The 22,576-nt window shown below is 36.8% G+C and overlaps 1 protein-coding gene across 1 annotated transcript in view; it reads left to right on the top strand.

Annotated features, from left to right (window-relative positions):
- The window catches only part of CARMIL1 (capping protein regulator and myosin 1 linker 1), a 200,560-nt gene that overhangs the window by 106,689 nt on the left and 71,295 nt on the right, over positions 1–22,576 (top strand). Inside the window, exons 12-20 of the mRNA XM_026079768.1 lie at positions 3,907–3,993; positions 7,888–7,991; positions 9,987–10,064; positions 10,179–10,255; positions 11,159–11,263; positions 15,957–16,026; positions 20,585–20,666; positions 22,109–22,208; positions 22,298–22,352. Of these exons, the coding sequence (XP_025935553.1) occupies positions 3,907–3,993; positions 7,888–7,991; positions 9,987–10,064; positions 10,179–10,255; positions 11,159–11,263; positions 15,957–16,026; positions 20,585–20,666; positions 22,109–22,208; positions 22,298–22,352 (758 nt within the window). The remainder of the gene's footprint in view (positions 1–3,906; positions 3,994–7,887; positions 7,992–9,986; positions 10,065–10,178; positions 10,256–11,158; positions 11,264–15,956; positions 16,027–20,584; positions 20,667–22,108; positions 22,209–22,297; positions 22,353–22,576) is intronic.

Below are 22,576 nucleotides of genomic sequence, written 5' to 3'. Positions count from 1 at the left end.
GCTTTTCTCAGACTAGGCACTGATAGGAGTGATTTCAGTACATATCAAGTCAAGTCAATTCCATTCCCATGTCTACTCTCCTTTCACCCAAGGCATTTATTTTTAAAATAAGCTTACATTCTTTCAGTCTGGAGTTGACCCTTCAGCACTGCCCATGTGAGATTTCCATTTGCCTCACTTAATGCATTCCAAGCACACAGTGTTCTTGGGATCAGACCATCTTGTGTTCCTGTTGGGCCAAAAGAAAAACAGGAATTTTACTCAGTGAACCTTTTCTTGTTTTATTTGGGTTGTTTGGGGAAAATTTTCCAGTCTCTTTGCTGACATGATTCAAAATGGAAAAGCTGTTCATTTTGTTTAGAATCTGACTGACTCAGAATGCTGTTCATAACACAGAATTTTGTAGGTGTGTCTCCTTTCTCACTTTTTCAGTGAAGGGGAAAGATGAGAATTTTTTTTCCCCTTCCTCTTTTGTATCTCTTTTCCTATTGACTAGAAATAACCGATGAAAATATGAAAATATTTTTATCTTTAACCTACTCAGAATATTCCCCCCCCCAAAAAAAAAATTTGGGGGGGGATTAATTGCTTTAATTCTACCTTGCCCCCTTCCTGGAAAACTCCATATCATGTCAAAGCCACTGTTTTGCTGAAAAACATTATTACAAAATGTGCCATAGGCCTAACTGCATTACAGTAGGATTTCTGTTGTATAAGAATTGCCGTGAGCTGAAAAAAGCCTGTCACTTTATGCATATTGTTGATTCTGCTTTCAAAGAAGTGCATTTAGATTAAGTGTGTCATAAAAGATTTTTAAAAAGCCCATTTTTTTCTCTTGAAAACAAAACAAATAACCAAAACACTTGGTAGATATTCTACAGTCCAGGGCATTTTTTTCTTTTTTAATGTATCAGTGTGGGTGCTTTCTTTGCAACACAGCTATTGATTGAAACCATTCTGAAGGAGCCACATACAAGATAAAAATGAAGTGTAGAAGCTACAACTTGCAGAAATTAGTAGTTTTGGTTTTTTCATTAGCTCAATTTCTTCTGTCACATATGCAGTTACAGTTAAGCCTTTCCATCAGAGAATTAGCTAAGTTACATAGGTACTTAAATAAAGAGAAATTACCAATAATTGGAATGTGCAAATACTGCAGTTTTTCAGTTTAATACTGAAATACTTCCGTGTCCTGTGATCTGTTAGTCAGTGACTGCAAGCTGGATTTGACTTTATTAAACTGAAAGGGCAGCAAGCATTTCACAAGTAAAAGCTGGCATAATGGAGATGTATGTGAAATGTATGGATTTTGGAAAACATTTCTGTCTTGATATATCACCTCTGCAAGGACTGGGAGTTTAATCAGATTATATTGCAAATATAAGGGAAATAACACAAAGTTGTGTAAATTACAGGGAATGTTATTGTCCATTGTTTGGGGGGAGGGAAATCAAGCTATTGTGTATTATTGAGTACCCATAAGTAAAAATATTATATTATTGCAGTAATGCAACTGTCTATATTCCAATAATACAAGAAGACTATTCTGTTTATCTAAGGCTTAGGATCTGACTTTAGTTAAAAGATAAAGCAGTGCTTATATGAAATGAATTTGTGCTGAGAATAGTGTGTTAGTTAGTAATTGGCTTCCCTTAATGGTACTGCCAACATTTGTGAGACTAACACCTGGAAAGTCTACTACTAATCTTGGCTTTTAAATCTGGCCATGCTTAACTGATGGAAATTTTGCCTTTAGCTTTACTAGGAACATTGTTTCATCTATTATTTTGTTAAAAATAATGCAAAACAAACAAACAAAAGCCTTAAAATATTCAAAATCAAATCTGTGTACCTGGATGTAGCAAAGTTGTCTTCTGCCATTACAGCTGCTGTCTCTGTTATAAGGTCAGCAAGAATGGGCTGCTTAAAAAGAGCATTCTAGAGCCTGAGAGACCCAAAGTACTTTTTCTTTTCTGCACCTCATTTCTGCATTTTATAGCTCTGTGGATTCTTACCAGTATGCTGCTAAGATGTTAAAATCCTTCATCTCGCTTAGGGTAATAAGTGGATTTATTAGCTTGATGCAAGGGTGGAAAAGTAAAATTATTTGCTACACTCCTTACAAAAAGCATTTCACAACAAAAATTACACTTGTGATATGCTTAATGATGCTGCTTGTATGACTTACCTTTACCTTGACTTTGAAACTATATGTAGTAACTGAACCAGCTCAACAAAACTAAACAGTCAGCCACAGAATTTATGTTCTGCAGCCATCCTTATAAAGACTACTCCCCTCTACTTTAGATGAGCTGAAAACATTTTTTTTTTCCATAGTGATTTAGAAAAAAAAATATGACTTGACGCTTTCTTGCAGAAAGTTCTTGAAGACATCTAATCGCCACTGTGTTTTAAAGTAAACGATGCCAAGGCATCATCAGCCTAATATTTTGGCAGTATAAATAAAGTATGTCATGTTGCTTTGAGCTGTATGGAAGTTGCACCTATCATCAGCATACACAAAATGCTTTTACAGAGTGCATTAAAAAACTCTACAACAAAAATTGCACATCTGATACATAGCTGCTCTTTCTTTATTAATGATAGATAAAACATCTGATAAAAGCAGAGTAAACATATGTCTGTGATGTGCTACGCAGTGCACTGTTTCATGTCTGCTTMTGTGAAGAACAGTTTCAGCTTTTTTATTTAATTGTGCTTTGGAACAAGTAAAAGGTTATGCTCTTTTCCCTTTTCTTACTAAGTGATTTATTAGAGGACTACGTTTCACACCTCATGCTCAGACTTGAGTTTCTATGTTGATTTATTCCTTTAATAAAATAAATATTTCATAAATTGGCTCCACTATTACTTAGGATGTGCTTTCTTAATAAAAATACAATCTTTTTCTTAAATGGAAGGGATGAAATTTATGGTATGTGGAACTTGAATACACTGAGAAAGTGCTTTAATGAAAAGGAAAGTGTATTCTTTCTCTTTTGTTGGAACTGTGCTGAGTTAGTCAGGTCCATGTCAGCATCCTAATATGTTTTTACTGTTTTGGATCACAAGCAATTGTAGCATTTCCAAGTCTGTGTAAAAGCCAGTAGTCTACAGAATACTGTAATGAAGTGAGGTAAGTGGCCATTATAGCTCGGGGAGGGTTTCAAGTTCTTAGAGCAAGTCCTCAGCCACTGTACCTGTAGTATCATTCCTTTTATAAGGAATACATACTACTACGCAGTACTATTTCAGCAGCCCAGTACATACCGGTGTTCTTTGAACAACCTCTGAATTTCTTTATTTAACAAAGAAAGGGGTTATATCAAGAAAAGAGGGCAGTGTTAGCTCACATATATATTAGCCAGTGACTCCCTACCCTTGATCTCCCTTCCTTTTAAAAGAAAAAAAAATTGGTTTGAAGTTTCACATGAACTACCACTTTGGGGGTTTATTCTCTGTGTGTGTGTGCAGGGGGGGGTTGAACTTATGTTATTTTTTGGCTGAACTGTTAAGCTTCCAGACTTCCCAAGTGCTGACTGTATGACATGTATAATACCTTCTCTCTGATCCCTTTCTTCTCAAAAGTGGAAGTGTGCCTTGCATAGTTTTTAAACTACTTTAAAGTGGCTCACTAATAGTTAACAACAAAGTTCCCTTCATGTTCAGTGGTTAGCAATGAAGGGACCTTGACTACATCTGTCGTTTCTAAAAGACTTTATGGTCATAAAAAGATGGGATGATTTTGGGCCAACCCCTACAGAGATCGCTGTCCTCCTGTAAGAGTGTTTGTGCCACTGTGCATTTGACACCAGTGTGATCGCTGACCGCTCTCAGGATGGCTGGGAAAATCTGAGATCACATGGGCAAACTGAAAACATCTGCTTTCTCTTGCTCTCCTAACAGGTGTATCATCTTTAAGTGTTCAGTTCGCCAAGCTTCCAAAGGGACTGAAACATTTAAACTTATCTAAAACCTCGTTGTCACCTAAAGGTATGTTTTGTGTAACCTAAAGGTATGTTTCATAAATATGCCCATTTTTTTTGTTATAAAATGTTTTAAACTTTCATCTTAATAACTTTTATCACATGTTTATAAAATAATAAAACAATTCTGTAATTGGTTTACATGTATATTTCAAACACAGTACAGGCCTTGTCCTACCATACTAGGTTGCTGAACTGTGGGCTGGATTCTGCATCTGTTTAGGTCCTTTGAAAAACTCTTACTTGTATAGGACTTGGACTGGAACCTGTATTGTAAAGGAATAGGTTTAATTTAGAACTGGCATAAAGAACATATTTCATTTATGCCTCAAAAAGATATCTGAAGCACAAATGTGTGGCGAATTTTCCAAATGGTATTTGGAAAGCTACTCAAATGTTTTGCACAAGATTATTATTTCACAAAATAAAGTATTGTGAGAATGATTGTTAAGAACAATTTGCTCTGAGTAAAGATTTATTTGTTTTATAATTTACAAAATTCTGACTTGATGTATTTATTGTAATTGAAATATGTATTTTTTTTTTAACAACACTGAAACACAAGTAGGATGATTTCAGGCTTTTCTGAATTGTTCTTTTACAAATAATAGACCCAGTGAACTCTTAAACAGAGTGCACAAACCAAGGTTCTCTTGAATAGAACATAAATATTAAAAAAAATGCACTATGTTATCACAGCTTTTTCACAGATGTTGACTTAGAAGAGAGGACTGAATTACAGTCTATGAAAGATATTAGATCATAATAGATATAAGCTGTGCTCTATTATCCTTTTTATTATTGCTGTGTGACATGAAGAATCTGTGTTTTTTTTCTAAATTTCAGTTGTTGACCTGGAGGTATTTGGGATGGGTGTGGGGTGTTGTTTTTGCTTGGGGTTTTTTTGTTTTTGTTTTTGTGGGTTTTTTTAAGTGTTCCATAGCTCTTATTATATTTAACTGATAGTAAACACTAACCTGAATTTATTCACTCAACATTTTCATTATAAAGGCTTTCTCAAACTGTTTTTTCTATTGCTAACTATTTTTGCTGACAAGCAATTGATTAAGAATATTGACTAACCATACATTTATTCTTGAGAATAGATGATCAAGAATTAGACAGAAATTCTTTCTACTCTAGTATGTTCATTCACCCTGTGCTATTCTTCATGTAGTCTGAAAGTTTTCTGCAAGGACTCTGGAGTGTTGAGTAAAGAACGTGCTCTGTCTGTACTACCACCTCTGTAAGGAATAAATGCTAGCTTGGTGAGGTCCTTCAACAAAATCGAGTCAGCAGACATGAATTCTGAGATTATGAACAGAACTTGGAAGGTTTTTTAACTTCCCTTTTAAAGGTAATCTTAAAAGCTGAAAAAATATTCCAGCATGACTAATATTGACCTCATGAGAATCCTAGTGCAGACTGCATTACAGTGACTACAATCCAGAAAACAATGTTACCCTGAATATTATCCCATGGCAGCTCCTCAAAATTCCCTTAAAAAAAAAAAAGCCTGATATGATGCACTGTTAGTGAGACCCTGTGACTGTATATGCAACACCTTAAAATTGGGATTTTTATAACCTTCTGAACCTGAAGAATCTCAGCTTCGCCACTTTGGTTGTGTGCAAAGCTGTCCTCCTTAGCCAGTTTTTCTTTAACTTGAGAAGACGGTACTGAATTGGTTTGTAACTTCGAAGGTTATTTTTGAACTTGTGAGACTGAGGGTTTTTTCTTTGGGGAAGGCAGGTGTCTTAAGGAAACCATGTCATTTGTTTAGGGAAGTTCTTTACTGACCTTGAATTCAGTAGATTCCCAAGACATATGAATTTTTCCAGCTTTGTTTGGTGAGAGAGGTGAACTTTTTCTTTTCTTTTTTTTTCTTAGCTTTTCAATTTCAGAAATTTTCTACAATCCCTCACTGGTTTTCTACCTTACTTAAAAATTACTTTCCATTTGAGATAAGTTTCTAAGATTGAGCACAAGTTCGGGCAGTAACTTCCCCAGCTGATCTTTCTTCAAATATTGCATCTCAAATTTCCTAGGAGCTATTAACAGTCCGAGCCCCCTGAGAGCAGTAAAAGAGCATGATAGATTGTCTGCAAACAAAAGCAAGATTACTGTTAAAGTATAGTATGAGGTAGGTGAAGTTCAAACACAAGTTTATAGACTTGAAGATTCTAGTTAAATGGAAAATTCTAGTATGCCCATTTGAAGATAGGCCTTGCTTTTCTGAGCATGAGCCAAAGGCTGCTGAGTCAATTAAAAAAACCCTTGTTGGCATCATTTGAATTATGCTTTCAGTGATGTGGCTGATTTTGAGCAACTGGCCCTTTCTGAACATGAAATGAACAGGAGCCTTATGGATTGTTTTATAGCTTTCCTTCCCAAAGCTAGCTTAGGCACTCTTCCTGAGTTCTCCAAATTGGTTCTCGAGATGCGGACAGTACATTACATTAACTTGTACTTGTAGTTGCTTAAAAATACTGTTCTTGAGAAGACCCACTAAAGTGGGCCCAGAGCTATAACCTCTAGTCATTAAATAGATCTTTTAAAGGGTCAAGAAGGTTTCATTTACTATGTGCCTTTGTAGACAGGGTAGACATTCAGTAGTTTTGAGTCTTGGCAAAAAAGTCATTGTCCTCTGACTCTTTTCAGAGAAGGGCCAGCATCAAAAATCTCCTGAAGCCAACAGTCACACTACTAATGTGGGAGACTTTCTTAATAATTGGAAGCTTGGAAAACTAAAGCGCTGAACTGGGGTATTTTGCTCTCTTGTGGCTTGCCACCTGCTTCCTCACATACTCGCTGTAAATCTGTTTTATAAGAATTTTTAACTGAAGAATGGACATGTTCCATCCATTGAATACCAGTCCAGTTGTACTGACCAGTGGCTTTGGGAAGTTACCTTATATCATGTAGTAGATCAAAACACTTCCCTGCTTCAAAGCTTTGGCCAGGCACTTACAAGAAAATCACTGCATCTGCTAAAGGAGACATTGATGTTTATGTACATAAGAAATACATGCATGTAGTGCTTGAAAGGCAGCAATAGCCATCTGCAATAAATTAGGAACTCAATAATAGGCTGCAAGGCTCTCAGAGGAAGGTTGTATTTGCTGGAAATAGCCACATCCTAATTTGTGTTTGAAAAAGCTAAAAGAACTCCTTTGGAAAGGAAAGCTCTGACTAGTTTGTTCCCAGTGCGTGCTTTTTAATTTTAATGTGAAAAATATGTATTTGTTCTTAACAGGAATTGAGAGTGTTTATACATCTCTTGATATTTTAATTAACTAACTGTTTTTCTGAAATTACAGGCAAATACATAATTGAAATATTTTTAACTTCTAGGTCTTGTCAATTGCTTTTGAAGTCCTGGCAAATTATAATTGTTAATGTACTTGGTCTTCATCAGATACTTTTACCTCTTTCCACAGATACTTTTATCTAAATATTGTGTGCAAGAAGACATTGTCTTAACATTATGGAGTAAGCTATGTTTTAAAATCTGTTTCAAAATGTATAGCACTGTTAAAGCTATTGCAGACTTGGCAAAAAGATTTCTTCCCTGCATCTGGGTCCTACAGGGCACGGAGGCCCATTTTATCAGGGGCAGAGTGCACTCGCTTTGCAGAGAAGCTGATGGAGCTTGACCCAGGCAAAACTGGGTCAGAGGTCCCTTCCAACCTCAGCGATTCTGTGATTCTGTGATTCTGTGACAAAGACGAGTCTTGTGGCTCACTGGTGGTCTATCTTCCTCTAATGCAGTACAGTGATGGTAACAGGAGGTCATTAAACATTTATGTATGACAGTATGTTCACTGACATTGTGCACTTACAGGGGCTGGGCTGGTTTTGTCTAGAGCTAGCTAAGTCGAATATTGACCTTTTGTTGCAGGGGTGAATAGCCTTTCCCAGTCACTGAGTGCCAACTCGCTGATCGCTAACACACTCGTCTATCTTGACCTCTCAGGGAACGCTCTCCGCAGTGATGATCTCTCAGTAAGCGCATTCTTCTGATTTGTGAATGAATGAATGTTTTAATTTATTGTTTAAAGAACGGCAAAGCCATTTTGTGGGAGGTTTTTTTGCCTTTATTTCAGTACAGTTCTGGTAGTGATAGAAAAAAACATTTTGCTCTCTACTCTTCAGTATGCACTCAAATGCCTGAGTTACCCCACACAACTAAACAAATCCACATAGTATTAGTTCATGCTTTTAGTCCCTGGCTTTTACTGATTAATGAGGAAGCTGCAAGTATATCACTTGGTTCAGTAATCTTAGCATATACTCTGAATGCTATTTGAAAGTAGTCAAAACAAAATTTAAAAAACTCGTCTTCTTTTTAGTGGAAAAGGTATTGCAAAGTTTTCATTGGAAGGTTGGAAACAATTGTTTTCTTCTGACTTGAAAAGATTTAATTCATTTTTGTTTTAAGTATTTTTTGTCTTTATAAATAAAACTGCATATCTCTTTGGCACACGGCAGATGAAACTCATGATTCTTTGAAGAATTTAATTCTTACTGAAAATCCATTGGGCAGCTCTTTTTATGTTACTATATCAAGTGACACTATGGTGCAGCTCTGTCTTCTGTACATCACAAACCACTGAATTCTCAATTTGTATGTATTCAGATTTTGACTATCGCATCTGTATTTCTCTCTTATTTCAACAATTCTGTGCACATAAGTGTCAGGTTTTTAATTCTTTTAAGTCTTAAGTGTCTAAAATAAGCAGCACGGGAGCCATTCAGTCTGAGCACTTTAAGTGCAGTAGGACTTTATCTGCCTGTAACTTTGTGTGACTTTTTTCACAAATCTTACAAGCTTCAGATTTGTCAGTGCATTCAAAGAACTAGTCTTTTCAGATGTGAGAAATGAAAGTTTCAATGGGACAAGAGGATTTAAAGAAGTGGCAAATATAAATAGTTAAATAGAAATAAAGATACAGACTGAATCATTCTCGAAGAGAGAATATCATAATGGATAAACATCTAAAAGAAAGTGTGTATCATTGACAGGAAATAGTTAAAGAAATCTGATGTCTGCCTRCAATATTTTAAGGGACATAAGCATGAAAAGTCAGGCTTTTCTTAGCCTGTCAAAGAGAGATATATGGTTCAAAGAAGAATATTTTTAACACTGAGATCTCTTAATCTGTGGAACAATTTTCCAGCAGGAGCCAAGAAATCGTGTTATATAGCATTTAATTTTAACCCTAGCAGAGCACAGGGATTTTTAAGTAGGGACCTTTCTTTCACTGTAGGTATATGGGCTAAATGACCTAATTTTAAGATGATTCTATTTTAGAAGTATGTAACACGCTCTGTTTGGCTGGATTTCATGTGGAGTTGAGTTTTCCATGTTTCTGTGAATTAGGTCATACTTTTATCTTTGTATTTGTATTGTTCTGGGTGACTAAAAAAGTCCAAAATAAAACAGTATGTAGCAAGAACTTTTACATAAACTAACATGCAGATGATATATTCTGTGTATTACTAAAGACATTAATAATTAAAATCTTGTTACCAGTTCTGTATTCTCTCTTAAGCCCTTAATGCACTGTTGACAGTAAAAAATAATCATAGGCTTCAGACACGAATTAGTTGCTTCCCTCATATGCCTAAAGGGACTGGCTTTAAACTTTCAAACCGATTAGCCTTTCAGAAATGTGACAGCAATCTGAGTGACATTCCAAGCTATTTCTAACTAAATTAATCATCATTTCTGGGCAAAATGGATTGCAAGATAACTCAAGACTTGTGCATCAAAGTACTGCTTGTTTGTAGTCTGGGCACCATTCTTTTGTCTTTTTAACGAACGGTAGCCTTCAAAAGTAAAACAGGTTTTAAATTAGGTGAGAAGACATTTCAGACACTGCTGTTGTGGTGCAATTTTATAATAAAAGCCTAAAATATATTTCAGAAGTAGATATCCAGTAGTTTGTTTCATCAATATCAAAATTAACATGCATGTTCTTTTCCCCTTAATTAAAGAACCTGTACAATTTTTTGGCCCAGCCAAATGCACTTGTTCATCTGGATTTATCCAACACGGAATGTGCGCTAGATATGGTAAAGTATATTTTTGTGCAGATTCAAATACAAAATAAACCTTCCCCACCCTTCACCCTCAGGTACATTTTTTAATTTAATGTGAACTAAATCAGTCTTCCTTTTTTTCACCAGGTGTGTGGGGCCCTCCTTCGTGGATGTCTTCAGCATCTAGCTGTCCTTAGCCTCTCTAGGACACTTTTTTCTCACAGGTATAATTTAAATGACTTTATTCTTAACTCCTGGAATTTTTGTTTTATAATGTCTTGTTGCTCGTGCTGCACTTTTCTTTTTAAGAAGAAGCCTAAGACTTTATAAAAGGGTCTATATGAAAGAGGTGTTATTTATCCCAAGCAAAATATTTTGTCTCCCTTTCCACTCTTTGCTAGATGGCTGTAAAGTAAGCTACCTTGTCTAATATATTTTTTATAATGCTGGTGCAGCAAAGAATCTATATACATCTTGTGTCTCTAAGAGACATGATATCAGGCTTTGAAGTCCATCTTTAAATTTGATTTTTGAAGTATAGATTTTTCGTGATTTGATGATGGTAGCAAAAATTTTTTTCTTCTTCTTCCTTTTCTGGGAGAGAAGTCCTTCTGAAAGTCTTTAAGACTGAACTTTGGCTTTGTAGAATACTTGCATCATAGGAAATATCAACATTAGCTTCCCTTTTCTTCATATCTGTGTGCTTGGGTCCTTATTCAGAGGTGATACCTAGTTGAGGGTAAGCTACTCCAGGGTTAAGTAATCATTTCTAGTGGTGAAAAGACGATTTTGGTGTTTTCCTAATATCATATTTGATCTTTTGCTCATAAGATGAGTGTGTTCACTACTAATCAGACCTAAATGATCATTCTGTATAGTTCACCAAAGAGAAATTAGGTAGTAATATCTTCTGAGCAGCAGTGAAATGCTGAGGAGTGTTGCTGAATCACTGTTTTGATGACATCATGTTTCTGAGCTAATTTAGAGCCATTGATTGTAAAGCAGTTCAAGGTACAACAAATTAAACACTAGTAAAAGGTCATTACCATCCTGACAGCTTGCATTCACTATTTTTTGGAATAAGGAGTACCCAGATGCTACTACTTAATGAATTTGTTTACTTACAGAAAAGGAAAAGAAGTCCCTCCCTCCTTCAAACAGTTTTTCAGCAGTTCCCTTGCTTTGATGCAGATAAATCTTTCAGGAACTAAACTCCCTCCTGAGCCTCTAAAGTAAGAATTTCATTTCATTTTCTCCTGTTACCTAAGACCTAGTTTGCATTGTTACTATGCAAGTGCTCCATATTTAAAACAAAGGGCAAAGGATTTTACTTGCATTTTTCTCCATTTTTACATTGTTTACATTGCAAGAGTGAGTTTCATAATGTTCACGCATTCAAGAAATGTTGTTTCCATCTCACAGTTGAGACTATTAATCGTATTTTGTTATGTGTGAATGTCGCAGCTGTTTAGCTTCCATCAGCTTTTTTTTGTGATATGTTTCTAGCTTTGTGGTTTGCAAACAAAACTGTTTGCTTCACAGTAAAATGGTATTATATACTTGTGTGAATGCCATTCCTTTGAGGTTACAGTATTGCAAGAGCCATTGTGAAACTGAACCTGTTGCAGTGCTTGGGAGGAGAGACCTATTGCGCGGAGGTATGCCCTCATTTCAGGGGGAGAGATGATAGCAGCAACTTCTAGGAAAGTGAAGGGTAATGCTTCTCTTCTCCTTATGTCACCCATGCTGTAGATAAGGGGTTCTGGGTATGTGGATTGTATGTTCCCTTGCCCATGTAATATTGGAGAGGAATTCCTCTTATAGCTAGTGCAGGGAAATTGTGTAGCCCTGTGTCACCCTTCCTGTGATGTATGCAGTTTTGAACTGTGTTGAACTTTTGATAACTGGAATTTAAAGGAGTGTTTTAAAATCAAAATAGGTCTAGACAGGTAAACCTAATCTAGATAGGCCATCCTGTGATTCTGGCAAAAGCCTTGTGTTTATTGGGCTAAATTAAAGAAAAAGCTCTTTTAAAAGCTTCAACTCGGTAGTCGTTACAAAACATATAATAAAAACATAAAACATAAATAACCCCATCCATAGTCGACATCTGGACATGTTCAGTAACTGTTTCCAGTAACATATTTCCAAAATTCTAGTCTGGACACAGCCTCTGGTTACACTTGTATAGTTAGGAGCCTGCCTTCTGAGGGGAAACAGAGGCGGGAAGTGGTCAGTAACTTGGCAAGGGAGTAGCTAGTGAGTGGGAGTTGATGGCAAAACCAGAAATGTGGGAGGTGAAGGAAACTTATTAAGTACTGGATGGAAAACTTTGGGTGGAATCTGAGGGAAGCTAAGGGGGAAAAAAGTTACAAGGGCCACACATGAAAGAACAGTGTACGTTGTTTGGGGGAATTTTTGCTTAGTGCAGTTTGTCACTGGAGAGGACAGAGTACAATACAATGCTTAAATAAGATGCAATGAATTGAACTCAGTATTCAGCTGCATGAGCCTATTGCTTTAGCTCTGATCTTTCACTGTGTTCACTACGATACTTTTGCTTGCTGTCTCAAGACTGCTAAGATTAGGAAGATACGGTATTGATGCATTTTCAAACAGACAGTGATTATTGAAAATATATTGGTTGATCCTGTTTAATTTAAGGATATTGATTCTGTGGTGGAAGGCAGCAGGGAATTATGTGTAGTGAAGCAAGAAGAGCAGAAGTTATATGTGACTAAGACACAGGACAATCAGTAGTGCAGAGAAAAAGAATGCCATGAAACATTTAATGTCTGTACAGATTAGGAAAGATCAGAGGCCCCAAAGGCTAAGGTTCATATTTAGCTTTCCCCCTGGCATGATGAGTGTTTCCTGTGATATTGAGGAGTTTTGGCCAGTGTGTGCTCTACAAATGGAAGATGTTACTGTATGAATATGTCCTAAATACTTGTGACTCCTTGATCTCCCAGCTGCGTAGCTAACGAGATCTTTCCAGTCCTTTTCAGCCAAAGTGATCTGGATTAGAAAAACCTACCCCATGGATCATGTTTAAGCTAATCTGGCTCAGTTTGACTGAATTTGGTTAGATGGAGTTACTCACCTGAGTGCTATTGGTAGAACTAAAGAGTTGAGTAGTTTAGGATGAGCTGAGAGGAGTAACATGCTTCACCAGCACAGAGAGCTGCAGAAGGGAGCATTGCTCCAACATCCACCTGTACACAGGCAATCTTGGGACAGCCATTCCACGGTAAGTTGGCTCGCATTATGGCATTGGCTTCATTTATTTTGTTTTGATGGCAATGCTCATCACTGCCTAGAGGGTAGCAAGGAGCCACTAACGTTGTTTGGCAGTTTCATTGTTGTGCTTTTTCTTGGACCTGAGCTTTTTCTTGGCTGAGCCAAGTCTCTAACAACACCACAGAGAACCATGATCTTCAGTGCACCTTGTTTTCCCTCTGAAAGTAATCCTGCTTGGACTGCCTAATACACTTCAAAAGTATCCTGTGGAAGTTATTCTGGTGTTAATACCGCTGAGGGCATGGTATTTCCTGGGGAAGCTGCTTAGTCTTTTGGTCTTAACTATATGAAATTACAGAGCTTCTACAGAACAATTAAGACCCTAGAAATCACTGAAGATGATGAAATCACTGAAAACACCTGTTTTCAGACAGGCTTACTTGGCAATGACAAATAGCAGATGAGGGATGATTTCCAGAAATAATAGGAAAAATAATATGGTATACAATATTAGTATTTCTCTAGCATCTTTGATCAGTGTGTATCAAAAACCTTTCAACAGCTTGGGCTCTGCAAAAGTCCTGATACAAGGAGAAGCTCCTGTTCTGTGTCATGAACTAGCAGTCACAGAGCTAAAGGAATGGTTCAGGATCAAGTTTGCTGCCAAAAAGACTCAGTGCAGATACCCGATATCCTGACTCCCAAATTCCCCTTTTAGCCACTCTATTGCATCATAGCTTTGATTAATTTTTTAATTTAATTTATCAGCTTCCTTTAGATCTGCAGTTTTGGGGAATTAAATCACGTCTACTAATTCTGTGATTTTAAAGATGTTGGTTAGTCAGAGAGGGAGGTGGAAGCTGCACTTGCTTGTACAGTGATGGAACTGTTAATATAAACCAGGCCTTTGGGGGAAGATGTTTGCTAATAAAGCCATATTGATGAGGATGCCTTTTAATGGGCAGTAAAGGGTGCTTTTAGTTATTATATTTAGTTAATGTAGCTAATGTGTTACTATAGCTTTTTTTTTTTTTAACTGAGTGAAGCAGATTATACACATTCTTTTCCCTATTTAAATGTATGTTGGAATTCTTGTTAGTTTACATACTGCCAAAAATTGCATTGTTATCTGTCAATGCTATAACAAGAAAAATTTCTGATCTGCTTCTTATCCAAATCTTAGTTACAAGGCCAATCATTGCATTCTCTGTACCTCAGTTGACCAGACTTTTCCAGGTATCACCAGGTGTGCAATTTAAACATAGTGGTTTTGTATAGATACAACATTTCTGCCTGCAGTGTCTTTGATTGTTGGTGATGTTTCACGAGAAAGTTGAGAAATTGAGAGGTTTTTCTCGGGGTAAGTTTATAGTAAATGATGTTAGGAAAAAAACTTTTCTGTGAAGAGAGTACATTTTTAGCAGCACACTGTCTCTTTTTAAACATGCCTTTTTCATGGTTGCGCTATAATTTTTATGTGGCCTCAAAATATTTAACAAGTTATTTACAAAGTTTATCATCTGTCAGGCTAACTTTGTATGAATGCATGTTTGGAAAGGCAGTTTAGACAGGGATGAACTAAAAATTTATAAAAACTGTTGCTGAGCTTTCACATTTTTTCCAAAATGTGTATTTTAATAGTCTAGGGAGGTAACTGAGCACAAATATTAAATGTATTTTACAGGGCAGCTATAAATAGGTTTAAATGAAAAACATTCTGTTGCACACATGCTAAATATGTCTTTTACGCATCGCTTGCATAGCAAGTGTTTAGGCAAATGGCTCAGCAAAAAGGATTGATTTTTGTCTCTGTATCAGTAGTTTGGATGCTATTAGCTTAACATTGGCTGAAATGAAATCTGGGACGGAAGTCTTTCTCTTTCTCTGTTCAGTAACTAATCTGAAGCAGCCTATATGCTAAAGATACTAGAATGTATGCATAGATTGTGTTTGCTCGTTCTTTAAGACATATACTATTGGGCCTCCTGATTTAACAGTATTAATACAAACATGATTATTAATACTAACTTTTATATATGGAACCAAACTTCTGTAGGACAACTGTCTTTAAAGATGGATTTGTGAAAGTCATAATCAGTCATGAGGCACCACTTGGCCATGCTATCTAAAGACAAAGGGTACCGTTGTTCTGTAATAGCATTTTGAAATGTGGATATATCAGGTTACAGAAATGGAGAATGATGTGAAGCTTCAATGCGAACAAGCATTTGAGTGTTACAGACATTGTGCTCCGCTGATATGGCTGGCTGCAGTGCATCTTGCATTTATTAAAAGCCCCATTTTTTCCTGAATTTTTGCAAAAACAAGAGAGTTAGTATGGCTGTACAATAGAACACTCTTCTTGTAATCATTTGATGCTCTTTTAAAGCAGATGTTGAAGAAAATTAATCTCTGATGAACATATTAACTGTTGATGTGCAGTTAGTTTTACTGTTTGTTTATTCGCATTGCATCCTTGCAGTCGTTGAGCTGCTGGAGAGTTCACAGGGTGGCACAGCATGTTTGCGCTGCCATTGTCATTCAAGAAATAACAGCTCAGTTGACGTGGTTTTGTTTTGAAATGGCTTTTCTATTATAGGCGTATTAACTTGTGATTGTTTAGATGATGATGATGTTGTAAAGCTGCTTTAAAAAAAAAATGGTTCTAATATTGATCTTTTTCAGAGCGCTTTTATTAGGCCTGGCTTGTAATCACAATCTGAAGGAGGTGTCTTTAGATCTCAGTAGCTGTGAGGTAAGGATTATTTATCAGGATGTGTTCAAAAGATGCATTGACTTGGAATTGGAATTCTCCTGAAATCCACTGGGCCAGATGTTCTCCCTCTGTAATCAAAAGTTGTGGGAAAGGTAGTAATCAGAGAAGCATTTGTGGTAAAAATGAGCTGCTGTGTGCTGCCATGTCATAAATAATAAGCTTAAAACTCAGAGCACCTGCAGCATATCTCAGTGACCAAATACTCCTTGCAATAGCAATTTTAGCTAGAACCAATGTGCTGTTTGCTGCATGACAGCATCTGCTCTGTGGCGCTGCAGTTGTACAGGACCCTGCAGCAGGGTTTTCCATGGTGCCAAAACTGAACAGGCCACAGGAAGCTGCATGCCCTGAAGGTAATTCTGCAGTTTGAACTTCTTCCTCCCAAATGTCTCTGGAGACGTGTGTCCTCTTCTGCAGGTTCACTTTTAAATCTTGGGAGAAATTCTGCTTTCCTGATCAGTTAAGGAGTTGAGTTCAAAAGGAAATTCTCGTAAGAGATGATGGAAACATGCTGTTAACTTAAGAGGCACTATGCAAATGGCTTTATATGTCACTACAATAAATACAAAAAAAAAAGTGAAAGCTTGATTGCTTTGCTTTATTCCCTCTTGTTTCTCTGTGCTTTGCTACGCACTTTGTTTCTCAGGACTGTCTCTGCTCCCATAAGACTGATATCTGTTTGGCTACAGATTATGATAAAAGATCAGCTGTGATCCTGGGGAGCTGGTGAGGCAAATGCACATAGGGAACTGTGAGGACTTTGGCCAACAGGAACAAGAAGGAACTTTAGCTCTGGGCTTCCCAAGCTGAGTGGCACCCTTTCCTTTTTAAACTGCAAAGGAAGCTTCTTACCTGTTAGACAGACCTTTCCATGTCCCTTACCCGAGTATTAGCTATTCCTGAAGTGCCTCTGAAATGCGATGGTTTCCCTTTAAATAGAAAACACACAACTTGATGAATGGTTGAGGTGCAGTAATCCTTGCCTTAGGTCTGTGGTTGATTGCTTTTGGAATGTGCTTAGATTTCTTTATGAAGAAAAAAACAAATCAACATGAATGTATTTCACAGTCTGTTTTGATATTTTATACTTTTAAAAAATGATCTCCTTTGAAGAGCACTACATGTAAATTCCAAATACAAAAGCTTTCAAGTCAAGCACACATGCTGCTGACTTCTGAGGGGATAGATCAGTGGGAAAATAATTTTTCTTTCAGAGGACAAAAGGAAAAGGGAGGAGTAATTAAAGTAACAAAAATGGATTCCTGTAATCTTAGCCTTAAAAAAATAAATCAATAAAATGCAAACTTCAATAATGAGAATATAACTTAGCATGTAAACCTTCCAAGGCTGACAGGAGTGAAAACTTAAACCTATCTTCAAGGCCTGGAACTGAATGCAATGTATTAAATAACTCCCCGGATGGGTTATGGAAGGATCAGCTGTACTGGACATCAAGGCAAAAGTGGTTGTGGTAGACTCTTGTGACAGAAAGGGAGGAATTATGCCCAACTCAAAGTGTTACATTCCCCTCCATGATTTGGTTACTTCAGCAGTTCCTAGGTGTAGGCTGCCTCTTCCAAAGCAAACAGTGAACTTGGAACATATGCAAGAGATGCAATCTGTAGCTGGTCCCTTAAAACTGACAGCACTTCCTTAGATCCTTCTCTTAACATTTTTTTCACATCACTAAGCTTTATTCATTCTCATGTGCTTTGGAAAGAAGAAATTATGCAATGGGGGAATTAATGTGCCAGAAGCTGGAAGTATGATCAGTGGGCCCAGCACCTGCGCCGTGGGCAGGGTGGTGTTCCCCCAGAAACAAACCGCAGAAAGCTCGGAGCCAGCGATCTGCACTACTTCCTGCTCCTGCAAGCACACACTCTTACAAGGCCATAAAGCTGGCGTTTCAGCTTTGCCCTTTTCCCTATGTCAGGCAAACTGTACCCCACTGTGGAAAGATAAATCTCTCTGTTCCTTCCCCCTCCCACCACTTTTAATTTGCTCCCATAATTTGCTGGTATACTAACACCAAGCTTAATCATTTTATATTGCTTGCTCTTTTATTTTTTTCTTTTTTTTTAAACTATGAAAATTACACTTTTATTTCTACCTGCTCAGCACTGATATATTTCACTCTTTTCCCTTCTGCTTCCCTTAGCTTGGTCACTGTGTAAGTACCCTTCATGCTTTACCTTAATTATTAAATCAATAAGCAGCTTTGTTTCCACTTCCCATATTGGTACGTCATAACTTTGAACATACTTGGCTTTTTTGGTTGTTGAAGGGCTTGTTCTTCATTTTCTAAAGAAGAACTAGCATTTGTAGTCTCATAAATATGTCATACAGGAGATGTTGCAGAGTTTTGTTTTCAGTATTATGGTCCATGTTGACAAATAGCCGTCCAGTTAATCTTTGCTTTTATATATACACGAGATTTTAGTACGGCTGTGATAATGGTCTGAGTTTTAGGATCAAAATTTATGTCCCTCCAATTTCATAGATATCAACATTTGCACACATGCGTGTGTGTCTGTATTTAAGATTTTGAATATAGAATAATGGGTACAAGGTTGAAAGTTGCTCTTGGGAAAACTGTTCACTTCAACACTTAATGTATATGTAGCATAAACATTTAGAAGCCTATTGTGAGTATAGTTTTAGTTTACAGAACTTACACCAATAAACAATAGATAATGTAATCCTTTATCTTTGCTGACCTTTTTCTCTAAAAATGAATTTTCTTATCACACAAACTGACTTTTAATGCTGGTATTTTAATATAAAAATGATTAAAATTTGTTTTCATTAAACTAAATCTTCTGCTACAACTAATTATATTGTTTTAGGACAAATTGAAAATTTGGCTACAGTGAAAACTAAATTGTAATATCTGATTGAAGTAGTCTGTATGTAAATCACCTTTTTATTTTTGACTTTGACAAGACCACGTATAATCTGTCTGCTCCATCAATTCTGCACTAATCAATGTGGAAGGCTGTGTAAAATGGTTGCCTTGTAGCGGCCAAGTCTGCCAGAGAATCACAGAGCAGAACTGAATGATTTTGGCATTCATATGGCAAGTGTTACAAATGCTCTTATATAAACAAAGTCAAGTTAAAATTGCACCAGTTTTGGCCGAAATACAGATTACTAATTTGACCGCTACTGTAGAGGATGAGATGAAGGATATGTAGGTTCTGTTCCATGCAAAAGAGGAAGGGCATCTTACACTCTGTACCTTTATACTTCTAGGTGTGACTTACAATTTAGATGCTGCCGTTGACCACCACTGTTCTTAAAATGCTTAGGCCAACACGTTGAACTGCTCATTAACCAATCACAAATCCCAAACTTTCCAAAAAGTGCCAAATCAAGACTTTATTGAAAAATACTGCTATCAGACATTTCTGGTTCCTTAATTATAGCATGGGTAAAAGAGACTATTCATAGAAATACTGGCAGCTTGATTCAGGATGTTTGGCCACGTATGTAAACTAAGTAAAATATTACTCATTTTTTATGCACAGGAGTTGAAATGGCTATTTTATGTTTGAAAACCTTTTTGAAGCAACCAGAGTGATGTTTTGCAAAAATAGAATTTTTGTAGAACTTTTTTCCCCTTTTGCTTATGTCTTTTTCTGGGTGATGATCATGAAGTGAAATGCATTTTAGAGGGCTTGCAGTAGCTGCAAGAAATATGAAGATACTTTGCTCCTTTGGAAAAAGTATGTTGCATTGTTTAATTCAATATCATTAGTATCTAAGTGTGTAAGTTTTCATAACTTTGGTTCTTAATGTTGGTACTTTCCCTTAGGCCATTTCATTGCTTATTCACTAAATCCTGAAATTTCATTTAGTATTTTAGATTAAGTTTCTCTTTTGTTCCTGTTTTTAAATAAAGAACAAGGTAAATTACTGATTCTCTCATTTATGGTGTTCTATGGCCGTTTTACAATTGGGTTATTTTAATGTTCTTTTTATTGATGAGGAAACGTAATTCCATTGAGTTTGATTTGGCTTCTCGTCTTTGAACTGGGCACCCTCTCATGGTGCTAAGAGCTAAAAGAAGATGCTTGCTGTAAGACTTGACTGTAGTGGAATTCAAGGATAACAGTGTTGCATGTTCTTATACTGTGACAAACCTTTCTCTCACTGGAACTGAAAATATCCTGGCCCATTTACATAGGGAACCTGCACCAAAGTTGTGCAGTCACTGCCCAGCAGAAGTGCTAAGGGATTCTTATTGTCTACACCATTTAAATCTTTCCCTGATTTAACTGCTGAGTAGTAGTTTAAAAAGAAAGTAAGGAGAATCCTTTTTCTCATATATATTTTCTCATATGTAGTGACAGTGAAGGATGGGAATGAGAATAGTAGGAATGTGTGCATAGGCTGTCATTTCGATGTCTGTAACTTCTGTTGCCGTTGTTTTTGCCACTGTTAGTATCCTCTGTTTTCTCAAAGCTCCTACCACTGTTTTCTGTATGATCTCAAAACCCTAACTAGTTTGCAAAAATGGCTGATGTTTTATCTCTAGTTGAGATCGGGAGGTGCACAAGTCTTGGAAGGATGCATAGCAGAAATACACAATATCACCAGCCTAGATATTTCAGACAATGGTAAGTACACAGAACAGGAATGGAGGGTCATGCAAGTCCAGAATCCGAGAAAAATGCTTTTTCTTTCAGCTCGCAATGTAATCAAGGGTAGCTGCTCTTGCTTTATGATTCATTGACCGTATTACTTATGGGACCGTCTCAGTCTGAGAGCTCTCATCGCTATAAGGAGTATAAAAGATGTTAAACTATTAGCTCTAGCCTCAAAAGTTTGTTTTGTTGGAGATAGGCATAACACAGCAGAATAAAAGTGATGGCAGCAAGCATCTTACTAGATCTACAGGTTTTTGTGCAAATGGGTTTAAATAAGAGAGGATGAGAAGCTAAATCAGAAATGAAAGTGTGATGAAAGAAGGAGGGGAGAGGAAAGACCAGGTATGGAACAGAGCTGAGGTCATGACACTGAAGAAGCAGAAAGGGAAGTTTGGAGCAAACAGTCGACCATCTTCAGATCAGAGAAAGCCTGTCTGAATCAGTGGAAAGTTTTTGGACTGTTGCTGCTTTGGGGGCTCTGTGCTTGCTAGCTGGCRATGCCAGCTGGTTCCCCTTCTTGCAAACTTAAATTGTAGATGTGTGGAATGGAAGAATTCACCTAGCTGTGCTTGCCTCTCTGACAGCCAAATATGGAAGTACTTCAAAGAGAGATTCCCCGTACGGTTGAAAATTCAGAATGTTTGCATTGGCAAGTAGAAAGCTTTGGGAGCTACTGACTCAGACCAATTATTTAGAGAGATTGATTTTTATAAATCAATAAAGATATTTGGCATCAAAATTATCCTGTGGATTTGGATCCTAATTCATAGTAATCTAAATACTGGAATCTTCAAATCCACCAGTAGTTTAGGCATACTATATTACAACATGCTATTTTTCTCATTCGTGAACAGAATAAAAATCACCTTTTCTTTTTTTTACCCCCAGATCATTTTATTTATAACCTGTTATGTTAGCCTCTTTGCATCTGCAGGCTTTGAGACCTTGTTGGTACACATCTCTGTTGAGGTTGAATAACAATTAGCATGTCTCAAAATTCTTGAAGGAACATGCAACTTTGCCTCACAATACTAGGGACCCACTCTTGGGTGATTAAACCTTGGATTCCTTGGTCCCAAGGTGATAAAGGACTACATTCCTCTTTCTTTTTCTGAGAGATGCCTGCAGTCTCTCAGATTAGGAGAGATGATTAGGCTGGTTAGGATGGAAATTTAAATGGCTTATCTTTAGAGCCAATGGCTCTGAGATGCACAATGGCTCATGTTTATTCTTATGGAAAAATAGGCCAAAAAGAAAATAAAGACTTAAAAATAGAAGAATGGAATTTTTTCTAGAGCTATTTAAATTAGTACACTGATGTAGTGGATTGAATAAATATAGCTTTAATAATTGAACCCTGAGTCTTTTGTGAAAATGTGTTTTAATTCTTAATCTAATCTGATTCTTTACAGGCCTAGAATCTGACCTCTCAACCCTTGTAGTCTGGCTTAGTAAAAACCGATCGATAAGACACTTGGCGTTAGGCAAAAACTTTAACAACATGAAATCCAAGTAAGGCTTTTTTTTTTCTTTTCAATAACAAGAGAATGGACGAGGAGAAGCTGCTGATTTCATCATCTCCCTAACTTTTCTTCCCTCAGAAATCTCACTCCAGTACTTGATAATTTAGTTCAGATGATTCAAGACGAGGATTCAGTGAGTATCTCTCTCTGCCTACTATCATCATGTGTATTTGATCTTCATAGCTTATTTCTGGTAATTTTCTTCACTGTGTTAATTTGCTGCATAAGATTTGATCATGATCCTGCACAGACTCATCCAACATTTGGGTTTTTTCAAGTAGTAATTTGGATTGTTTGTAGCATGTAGATACCAGTTTCTTAGCATAGTATTAGGATCTGTGCTTGTTGAAGAAGTAA

The sequence above is a fragment of the Apteryx rowi genome, unplaced genomic scaffold, assembly GCF_003343035.1.
Source record: "Apteryx rowi isolate R43461 unplaced genomic scaffold, aptRow1 scaffold_50, whole genome shotgun sequence".
Taxonomy (NCBI): Eukaryota; Metazoa; Chordata; class Aves; order Apterygiformes; family Apterygidae; genus Apteryx; species Apteryx rowi.
Note: the sequence above shows the minus strand (reverse complement) of the source record. Positions and strands in the feature narration are given on the sequence as shown.